The sequence below is a fragment of the Balaenoptera musculus genome, chromosome 9 (genome assembly GCF_009873245.2).
Source record: "Balaenoptera musculus isolate JJ_BM4_2016_0621 chromosome 9, mBalMus1.pri.v3, whole genome shotgun sequence".
Lineage (NCBI taxonomy): Eukaryota > Metazoa > Chordata > Mammalia > Artiodactyla > Balaenopteridae > Balaenoptera > Balaenoptera musculus.
In genome coordinates this window covers 84,760,216-84,771,870 of record NC_045793.1, presented here as the reverse complement: position 1 = coordinate 84,771,870, position 11,655 = coordinate 84,760,216, and the positions used below count along the sequence as shown (strand labels likewise).

The window sequence follows — 11,655 nt, the reverse complement described above, 5'->3', positions numbered from 1 at the left end:
GCAGAGACGATGGCCTTTATGTTACCTCTGCCCCACAGTGTTGTAACTTGCAAACCGAAGGGTGCTGCTTGTCTTTTAAAGTCTTTCAGTAATAATTCAATGAGCTTTTGTATTTCAACCTTTGCCCAGAATCTCACAACATCTCTAATAAAAATGGTTTTGGTTTGGGGCCTTTCTAACTATAGACGGGTACGGATGCCATGCTAGCCCCACTATTCTCCAATTATTTATAGCGTCTCCCCAAACCAGACTCTCTCCTTCTTACTTAGAGAGCAAAACCCTCAATGTAGACAATGGAAAGGTGTCCGCATGTCACGTCTGCTTCCAACTTAGCCAAAGACACACACTGCCCTTTGGTTGTCTGTGTGTGTGTGTACACGTTTGGTTGTCCTGACTCTCTCTTCTCTGGTTCATCCTTATCCCCACACGAATCCGTCAATACACCAAGCCAAAATGTCTCACGTAAACTCTCCTTTCCCACTTCTGCTTGTATATCTCATGGCAGGATGAGTAAGAAAATGGTTGAAGACCAGAAGGAGTTTCTGGATTTTAATATCATTTCTCACACTAATCCCATGTGACTTCTGACTGATATAGAATCTCAAGGTTGTAAGGGATCCCAAAAGTTCATCGATCTCTAGATCTTTCCCAATATATGATCATCCAGTCTAGAGTTTTACATCTTAGTCAAGAATAAACGAGTTTCTGAGGCTCCCTATTTCCTTCGGGGGAAATTGTACACTTTTTTTTTTCACTTCAAGGTAAAATTTGTTGGCTATAGCTTTCTTCCAATAGGTCTTAAATCCACCACCTTGAATCCAGACAGAAGATGTCTATTCCCTCTGATTTATGATATCTCTTCAACCATTTATAAATAGCTATCATGTCACTTTGTATCTTCTCATTCCTGCATTAAATATCCCTAGTTTCTTCAATTATTCCTTATGACATGGTTTGGAGTTACTTTAAAACCTAGATGCTGTCACCTGAATGTGTCTCAATTTGTCTTTTAACATATGTCTCTAACTCTCTTAACATATGATGCTCAGTATTATTCAGCAACAAAAAGAAATGAAGTACTATACGTGCTACAACATGGATGAACCTTGAAAATTTTACGCTAAGTGAAAGAAGGCATAGACAAAAGACCACATACATGGTTCCTTTTATATAAGATGTCCAGAATGCGTAAATCTATAGAGACAGAAAGTAGATTATTGGTTGCCTAGGACTGGGGGTAGCAGGGAAGGTGGAAAGATTGGGGGAATAATGGCTATAGGGTATGGGGTTTCTTTTGCAGGTAATGAAAATGTTCGAGAATTGATTGTTGTGATGGTCACACAACTCTGTGAATATACTAGAAACCATTGAATTTTATACTTTCAATGGATAAATAATACGGTATGTGAATTATATCTCAATATAGTTGCTTAAAACATATGATGTCCAGAAGGAAAACAGTACTCTGAGGTAGATTGCTTCAACATCTGTATATCAGTTTCACTCTCTATAAAATAGATGAGTTAATACTATTTTTTCCACCTGCTTGACAAGGTTGTTGAATCATATTTTTCAACATCGTAATTATGTAAATTGTTAATTTGAATGATTCTCACCACCTCATATCTGGACTATTAACACAATCCACTTGCTGGTAACACCACTTGTTTTGTTGGGTGAAAGCTTTTTTTTTTTTACACCTATTACCCAGCTCAGGAGAATGTAGGGAACATTTAGTACCCATTGTAAAAAAGTCCACCTCTTCACCTTAATATTTAAAGCTCTCTTTCAACTTTGTGCCATACTTCCTATCATTCTTTACAACTGAACTACATTTTGATTATAAAACAACTGTTATTTCCATCATGTACTTTGCAATTAACCCTTTTAGCTGGTTATTCCTCTTAAAATATACCCTGTTATGTTTGTGCTCCCCTCCCAACCCCATTCATTTGTTGAAGCCCTCACTCCAGTATGATGGAATTTGGAGGTGGAGACTTTGGCAGGTAATTAGGTTTGGATGAGGTTATAAGGGTGAGGCCCCCATGATGGGATTAGTGTCCTTATAAGAAGAGTGAGAGAGATTAGAGCTCTTTCTCTCCACATGTGAGAGCACAGTGAGAAGGTAGCCATCTGAAAGCCAGGAGGAGGGTCCTCACCGGGAAACTAAATTAGCTGGTACTTTGATCTTGGACTTCTCAGCATCCAGAACTGTGAGAAATAAATTCCTATCGTTTAAGTCACCCAGCCTATGGTATTTTGTTATGGCAGCCTGAGTTGACCAACACAAAGCCCTGGAAACTCCCCATCAATCCCCAGTCATGGCTCCCTTCTAAAGTTTTTTCAAAACTTTCTCCTCTTGGAATTTCCCCTCATACTGCTCACTCCATTATTCTGCATCCTCTCAGAAGTTTAGCTTCATAATAAAGCTAATTTTCAGTTCTTATTCATCCATATATTGTATTTTAACTCCTCACCTACTTGACAAATGAGAGGTGTAATGTGTATCATTCTGTTCAGCTTTCTTTTCTCCAAAACACAAGTTTTGTAGTCATTTCCACTAGTACTCAGTCATGATTGCTTCCTCTTTTCTTGCGATTGGTGGTCCCATACTCCGTATGGCATGAAAGCTTATAGGAAAGGCTCACAGATAATCCAAAGTGGTAATATGTAAACACTATGTTGAAAGCTCACTCTGTCAAGTTTAATTCCAGAGTTTCTGATGAACATCAGCATTTAGACTGCCAAGAAATACAAAGAGGGTAGGAGGTGATTAAATACAATTTAAAGCTTGTTCCTTTTTGTTGGTATATTACAAAAGGCCATAGGAAAAGTTGAGGCAGTTCTTGAAACTGCAGCTGTTGAGCCCAGCAGGTTTGACTATTGCAGGAGAACAGGAAAGGGCATGTCAAATAGGGAGGAAACTGGCAACCTCTGCTAGCCCACAGGCCTTGCTTAGGAGACCCACTCTAAGGCTGTTCTTCCTGTAGCATCAGCTCAGCCTTACCTTCTTGGAAAACTCAAGCCCAGTTTTTACAAATGTTTTTTAGAAAATAAGACTTCCAGATGGTTGCTCTTTGGTTTCCATCAGAACAGTTTCCTAATTTTTGAACACATCAAAGAGGATGTTTTTCTTTGCTACCAACCCCATCTTATAATCAGTCAACATTTCCTGCGATGTCTATAAGGGAAAAGTGTAGTAGTGCAAGTGACAGGGAGAGACCAGACCTTAAACCTATGCTCATTCATACCGTGCTGGGTGCAATGCCTCCAAGGGCCACAGAAGCTATTTCCCCCAGACCAGGTAGAGCTGGAAGGATGGTGGATGGTCTGGATCAACTCCATCTCATTTCATGGATGAGGAAGCCAAGGCCTGCAATAAGGAATGACATGCCCAGTGGCTTATGATTTACTAACACGGCCATAAATATTGGTTCAGAACTTGGCCTGGAAGCTTCCATGTCACCTCAGAGGAGGTCAGTTAAGGTGTGGAGATTTGTGTGGGTGTGTTGTTTGGTCTTATTTAAAAATATGCTCTTTTTTAAAGCTTATCCATTCGAAAATATAATTACCCTGGTACTGTAGAGAAAATAAAACGTTTCTATTGTTTCAATCCTTTAAGGGTTGATTTTGTTTAATGCAAGTAAGAAATATCCGAGAGCAATCTAGCAGTAGACTTTGATGCCCCTGCGTTTCTGAATTCTCAGTCAATGAAAACATTTAAGCCAGGAATATGCCTGAATCTGTGGCAGGAGGGAATAGGTAGCAGCTGTGAAATCTGCGTAGTATGGAGAGGTTGGGCTAAGTGACGATTATGGTCTCTTCTAACGTTAAGTGGCATTCTTCCAAATACTTTATTAACATATATGTTATTTAAGAAAAAATTTATCGTACTTTTCATACTGCTTTAAAAATTCTATTTCATTTAAAATATAAATATCTCTGCTATATCATTAAATATTATTCTATAATATAACTTTTAATGCTGTAGAGTATCCTATCATTTTGGCAATCCTTGGACATTTTGTGGATAATTTTGAAAGTGGGATGAATGGACACAGTATTGAAAAGACTTTCTGAATAAAATTTATGGCACATAAAATTGTATGGATAGGAGAAAAAAAAATATGCTCTTTGATTCTTTGTCTTACATTTTCTCAGGTTTGAGGAAATCCTTCAAAATGTTCTTTGCTTGTGGAAAGGGACGTGAGAGTGGATGGAAGGAGGGAGGAGAGAAGGGAAAAAGAAAAAAGCGGAATAAAGTTGACCTCCTATCCTCCCCAGACTTTTCTGTTCCCCACTTTACCCTCTCTGCTTTCTCCACGGTTCCATTACCGGCCCCAGCTCCCTCTATTTCCCTCACCCCTGAAGGCCAGCTGACACGCCTTTACATTTGGAAAACCCTTGCGCGCCTGCCCGAGCTGGGCATGCTCAAACGCCCAGGACTGGCTTTTTTCGGTTTCCAACTTTGGCAGCTCTCCCACCCGCACCCCTAAGGGGCAGGTTCGAACACATCCCTGGGTGTGAGTAAACGGGAAGAAATTATCACGCTCCCGCGGAGGAAGCGAGGTAGGGGAGCTCGCCGCGACGTTCGGCCTTCCGGGGGCGCTCCCCAAGGGCGCGCGCGGTGGCCGGCCCTCGGGGGCTGTGGGGTGCCGGGGTCCGCGGCAGCGTGGGCGCGCGCACCCGTCCGAGGGGGTGATGTCCGAGGGCTCGTGCTCGGGCGCGCGCTCTGGGAGTGGTCGCGGGGCGGCGGGAGGGGCGAGCAGGGGCGGGGCCGCGGCGGCGCGCGGACGCCGAGCAGCGCCGGGCTTCTAGAGGTTGCGCCGCGGCCACCAGCAGGAGGCCACCGGTAGCTGTACCCAGAGCCTGGAAACCCGAGACTTCGGGGCCGCGGAGGGAGGCGAGGCGAGGCGCGGAGGGAGGCGAGGCGCGGAGCCCGGCCGTAGGCAAGAGCCGCGCGGTGCTGCTAGCTTCTCTGCAGACAGCGCTTCCCTAGGTCCGTTTCGGAAGTGGGTGGGGGTGGCGTGGCCGGCGTCGGGAGGAATTCGAACGCCCTCATCCAGGAAGAAAGAATTCACCTGTGTTTCGAGGCAGCGCGCCGGACTTGAAGGGAGCGGCGGCCAGCTCTTGCTCCTGGCACAATGGGCTGTACGTTGAGCGCCGAGGACAAGGCGGCGGTGGAGAGGAGTAAGATGATCGACCGGAACCTCCGCGAGGATGGCGAGAAGGCGGCGCGCGAGGTCAAGCTGCTGCTGCTCGGTAAGGGCGGCCGGGCCGGGTTGGCGGGCGGGGGCCCCCGGCGGGCCTGGGGCCAGGGAGTCTGGCGGGTGTGCTGGGCGCGGGCTCCTCGGCATTGGGAAGCCCGGAGGGGACGTGCCAAAGCGGCGGAGGGCGCGTCTTGTAGCGCCCGAGGATGCTTTCGGAGCGCGAGCTTGTGCGGCGCGGCGCCCAGCCGAGGCGGGTGCCCCTCTCCCCGGTCCCCTTCCTCTCTGTTCCCTTGGCCGGGGGGAACTCGCCCGCGGCGGGGCAGGAGCTTCACTCGCTTGTCTCGGTGTGGATCCCGCCAGGAGCCGAGGAGCGAATCGCGAGGAACCCCTTTTCTCTGAAGTTAGCTCAGCTTTGTAAAGATGAAAGGGCACTGGCGACAAGGAAATAAAAGCACATCCCACCCTCCACCCCTCCCCCGCGCGAAAAGCCTTCCTACAAAGTGTCGTATCGCGGTTGTGGTTTCTTCATGTCACGAGTGCCACGTTTTGTGAAATCAGTGCACCTTTTGTGGGGTCTCCGTAGGGTTGAATTGTGTCTTTCTGTTGAACTTCCTGTGGCGACTCAGTAAGTGTTAAGGCAGCACTGATTATATTTATCTTGCGTAAGGAAGTAGGCTATGCTGGACGCTGGATTTTTATTACGGTGGGACATGGAAACCATCAAAGTTAGGCAACACTGGCTTCAGAAAGATACTCGAGCAGTGAAAACCGGTGTGAAAGGTGTGAGTGGGTCACATTGAACAACAGGATTCTCTTCTCTGCTGCCACGGCTTCAGATGAATGAGATTTGCCAGATACACGCAAGGCTCTTACTTGTTCTTAGTATTGTTCTCCTGGTGAAACGCTCTGTGGAGGTCTTTTGCAGTTGTTTGAAGGGAGGGAACGTAAAAAGAGTAAGCCAGGATTTTGATTAAGGGATGCATTAGGAAAATACTCGCAGCTTAAGATTTGTTGATGTGTGAGTTAGGGTTTTCTTTTGTTTGCATCCCCATACCCCCCAAACACACACTCTGTAGGCAGTGAAGTAGGTGAAAGATTTCTCAGAATCTTTATTTGCACTCCCAGCGACTGCTTTTATTTTTGTAACGGTTACAATAAAACAGAAATACTATCGCACAAACCTGTTTTCGGTGAGCTTCTGTTTCATTGGTTTAATGACTGCAGGAAAAATGGTGGGTTTTTTCTCCATTACTAGTAGGCTTAGAAGCAGCAAACTTGGCATGACTAAAAGTAATAATGATCTGAGTCATTCTGCAAGTAACTGTGAAATAACTTTGCATTTTAAAGACCTGGTGGTTTTCTGCACCCCCGCGCCCCAACGTAAATCTTTCTCAGTTAATACTGTTTACCTAAGTTTTTACATTAATGAGAAATATTGTCTTTTGAGGAAGTCAGTGTATTTTAGTGTATTGAGCACAAAGGTGACACACACGTTTGTATGGAAACGTGTAGGTGCTCCTCTTTCGAATTCAATGTGCTTGCGACAAAAATGGAAAAAGGATTGAAAAGTTCTTTTCCTGCAGTTTCTGCACTCCTGCTCTGTTATATTATTTCAGTGTATTGTGTGACCTGAGTTTGAGTCAGCCATCCACCATGTTTAAAGCATTGGAAAGTGAGTCCTCTGGTGGTGTTTTATGCTTTAAATAGATGTCTGTTAGAGAGAGATGGGCTAGGATCAAGGTCCACCAAGTTGGCTTTTGCTTATATTCAGAAGAGATCACTGTTTCTCAACTTCAGCACTGTTGACATTTTGGGTGGAATAATTCTTTGTTGTGCGGGCTGTCTTGTGCATTGTAGGATGTTAAGCAGAATCTTTGGCACCCACCTTTTAGATGCCGGGAGCAGTCCCCCTCCACCCGTGACCCAGAAAAGTCTCCAGATAGCCCCCAAACATCCCCTGGGGGCAAAATTTAATCTTGGCTAAGAATCACTGTTCTAGACTAACAATTAAATATACTTCAATGTGTAACATAGAACCCAAAGTTGCATCTCTACCACGAACTATAGTGAGATCCGTGAGAAAGGTGTAGCAGAGTTGCGATTTTCAGAAGTTAGGGAATTTTTGTTTCTCCATACCAATAACATTAGAAAGCTTTCACAATGATTTTAAAATCTTTAGGTAACTGAATTTCTTCAGCTCTCTTTTCTAACTTTAGTCTCTTGCTGTTCCGTACACCTTTTCTCTGTAGAAATCCCCGTCACAGCATCCCTGTCTTGTTGGCCCAACACTCCTCTTTGTCTGGTTTACTCCCATTCTACTCTACCCTTTTGCCCAGAGTTCCAGCATTCTAGTTCCTATAAACAGAATGTTGGCTTATTCTTGGAATGTTTGAAAACATTTTTCTTTTTCCTAGTTTGACTTCAGCAGTGGAGGGTTGACCTTTGGTTCCTTTTTGGATGTTTAAAGTTATACGTGTAAGGAGCTCAATGAAATCAGTCCATGTAAAACACGGCAACTGAATCAGTTAGAAATGTGAAATGGTCTCTAGGTAACCTATAACCAATGTCAATTCTGTTTACATCAGGTTTTCCTCCTCTTCACTTTTGTTTTTCTCATCAAATGATTTTTTTTTTTTCATTTAAGGTATAAAGCACATTTAAGATGGTATAGTAAATAGTTCATTGTATTTCATTTTTCTTAAGGCATGTGTTGTCATTTTAGACATTTGGGTTGAGAGATTCGGGTATAAGACACATACAAAGATTTGGGCACTGGATGTCTATTTTATACATATATGTGTATATATACTATATATGTATATATATGTGCATATATATTGTGTGTGTGTGTGTATGTATATATATATATATATTTTTTTTTTTTTTTTTAAACTCAGAGGTATTTCACTATCCTTATTAGGAGCAGTGAATTAGGCCTTAAAAAAAAAAAGAGGACCTAGTCTAATCCTTGACCTAAAGGAAATCGGGTCAGGGTTTGAGTGGTTCTAAAGATTTAGCTTTCAGGCTTTAGTATTAGAATAATAATCCTAAATAATGAAACTTATTTTAATACTTAAAGTTTTCTTTCCATTGTATATGGCTGATTGTCTCAAGGAAAACATCATTTATTGTTATATCTTTGAGGATGTTACAACTTATCCTTTTAAGGGTATAGCATTAGGCCTAGGTGGTTGTTTCAGTGAGACTACATTGTACATATGGGTACTTATTAAATATCTTATGGTAATTTTCAAAGATATATGAGGGTAGAGTATATACAAGTAAAATTTTTATGAATTAATTGTTCTTAAATTATTTCACTCTGGAGTTTTTTTTTTAATTTTTGAAATTTATTTAATTAGTTTATTTATGGCTGCGTTGGGTCTTCGTTGCTGTGCGTGGGCTTTCTCTAGTTGTGGCAAACGGGGGCTACTCTTCGTCCTGGTGCGCAGGCTTCTCATTGCAGTGGCTTCTCGTTGTGGAGCATGGGCTCTAGGCGTGCGGGCTTCAGTAGTTGTGGTAAGCGGGCTCAGTAGTTATGGCTCACGGGCTCTAGAGCGCAGGCTCAGTAGTTGTGGCGCACGGGCTTAGGTGCTCCGCGGCATGTGGGATCCTCCGCGGCATGTGGGATCTTCCCAGACCAGGGCTCGAACCCATGTCCCCTGCATTGGCACGAGGATTCTTAACCACTGCGCCACCAGGGAAGTCCCTTCACTTTGAAGTTTTGAGCTTGTATTCTCCTTCACTCCTCCCATTATCCTTCCCTCCACCCATTATCCTTCCCTCCACTGAACTCATCCCCACAAACAAACAAATACAAATCCATACCCTTTATCTCTTTAACTTCTTAAAATGAGGTGAGGGACTGGATCTCTTCTGCCTGGTGAATATTTTTACATTGCTACCACCCACCAGCTATTCGAGAAACTAAACCGTTCATCTTTTTGGCTTTCTTTAATCTTGCCCTGTGACTTCCCTAGTTGAGAAATTCTGGCATTGCAGAACTTTTGATTTTGCATTGCTTTAGCCGTTTCCTTAGAGTTGGCTCAGGATCTTAGATGTCAGAAAGCCCCTTTCCTTAAGTGAGTGAATGGATCTGGTATTTCTACAGGGGTTATGTGCTTCTCTCTCCCTCACCTACTTTGTATTAGCAATTACTTTACTAGAAGCCGCAGGTGGTGTTAACATATGTTTTGAAAGTGCTGATTTTTCTGTATCTTTTGTTTTTCCTTCTCACTTTTATAGTTCAAGTTCTCCTCTGCCTCTGGCAGCCTATTTCCAGTAGACTTTCCTGCTTCTGGTCTTTGCCTCTAGCCTGCAGTAGGTATCATGCTAATGCCTTGCTCGGAAAACCATTCTTGACTTCTCCATTGCCTGCAGAATAAAAACTTTCTTCTAGACCTGGCTTCCCTCTAGCCTCATACTCTTTTCCTCAGGGCACCGTTCTTCTCCAAACAGGAATAGTTGGCGTATGGCAGAGCACATTTGCTCTCTGGTTTCTAGTGTGATTTAGCTTTATGCCCCGCCTGCTTCCCCCACTAGTGTGAGACTTCAGGGGCAGGATCTTTGTAGGTCATCATAACAAACCTTTCCTTTTGTCATGAGCATATTTAGTTCTTAATTATGTTAATATCTTGTGTAGGATTAGGATTTACCTAGAATATAAACCTTATACTTTGCCATTTTCAATATTGATGGGAATGTAAACAAAAAGGGAACAGTAAAAGTAAATGACAACCGAAGTGAGCACATGGTATCTAAAAGTAAATTGTTTGGTTTAAGAATTTTTTTCATATTTATAAGAACTTTTCACAGTCGTTATATTTATTTGACAGTTTAGATAAATTCAAGAAAATGACAATGGATATTCATTGGAGGAGGGTCTTCTATGTTGTTATAGTGTTATAGTGTAGTGTTTGTCCTTAAAATAATTTTTTTTGGTAAGGATAGATCTCAGGTTTTTTTACTCTTTATTTTTGGCCTCTTAGCTATAAAGAGCATGAATCTTGTTAACTTATCAATGATAGGAAATACAATACCTGTATTATAGGATTTAGTCAAAGATGTTATTTAAATCTGAAAAAGATCACTGTAATTTTTAAGACAAAAATTGAGTATCCAACCACGATCTTAATTTGTATTTTCTTATGCATTTCTCTCTGCCTTGGAAAATTCAAGATACCACAGATTGACATGGGAGGACCTGATGTATTTGTCACATTTCTAGGTCACATAAATTTCTTGGTCATATGTTCTGGCACGCAGTTAGCCAATGTCTGACTTCCCAGAGTGTGACGTTGGTGAAGCTCAGATCCCACATGGCATTTGAGTTGAATGAGCTAAGGTCAACTGCACCTAGTCTTGTAGCGCTTAGGCTGCTTTCTGTCATAATTTGTTCAATACTAATTAAAAACTTTAACAGAAATAGGGTTAAAAATCTTAACAGAAATGGGGCAAAAATAATTTTAAAACGAATGTTCGTTACCATAACTTAGTGGCTTAAAACAATGCACAATTTATTAACTTTACGTTTCTGTAGTTCAGAAGGTTACACCAAGCTAAAATCAAGATGTCAGCCGGGCCGCTTTTCTTTTGCAGGTTGTAGAAGAGAATCCGTATATTTGCTTTTTCCAATCTCTGTCTAGAGCAGCGGTCCCCAACCTCTTTGGAACCAGGGACCGGTTTTGTGGAAGACAGTTTTTCCAGGGGCGTTGCGGGGCGGCGGGGAGGTGGCTCAGGCGGTAACGTGAGCAGTGGGGAGCGGCGGGTGAAGCTTCACCCGCTTGCCCGCCGCTCACCTCCTGCTGTGCGGCCGGGTTCCTGACAGGCCTCAGACCGCTCTCGGTCTGCGGCCTGGGGGTTGGGGACCCCTGGCCTAGAGGCTACCTGCTTTCATTGGCTCATGGCCTCTTCTTCATCTTCGAAGCTGGCAATGGCTAGTGGAGTCTTTCTTTTGTAGCATTACTGTCCTGTCTCCCTCCTTCACGTCTAAGGGCCTTTGTGATTACACTGGGCACACTCAGATAATCCAGGATAACAGATGCATCTCAGGATCCTTATCTTAATCACCTCCGCCAAGTTCCTTTGCCATGTAGGATAACACGCTCACAGGTTCCAGGGACTGGGGGCATGGGCATCTTTGGGGGCTATCATTCTGTCTACTTTAGTCTGCCCTCTGGCTCCCAAAGATTCATGTCCACCCCACATGCAAAATGCACTTATCCTGTCCCAACATCTCCCAAAGTCTCAACCCCTTACAGCATCAACTCAACATCCAAAATCTCATCCAGATCTCAGAATCTAACTCTGGTATGGGTGAGATTCTCCATATAATCCATACTGGGACCAAATTTCTTTCTCTCTGTGAACCTGTGAAGCTAGAAAACACATTACGTGCTCCTAGAATACGGTAGGAGGGCACAGTGATAGAGCAGGCATAGGATAC

General features: G+C 43.3%; 1 protein-coding gene across 1 annotated transcript in view; it reads left to right on the top strand.

The window, feature by feature from the left end:
• The first annotated feature begins 4,447 nt into the window (after positions 1 to 4,447).
• Positions 4,448 to 11,655, top strand: part of GNAI1 (G protein subunit alpha i1) — an 89,263-nt gene continuing 82,055 nt past the window's right edge. The window contains exons 1-2 of the mRNA XM_036863015.1: positions 4,448 to 4,569; positions 5,098 to 5,262. Coding sequence (XP_036718910.1) covers positions 5,145 to 5,262 — 118 coding nt within the window. The 5' untranslated portion in view covers positions 4,448 to 4,569; positions 5,098 to 5,144. The remainder of the gene's footprint in view (positions 4,570 to 5,097; positions 5,263 to 11,655) is intronic.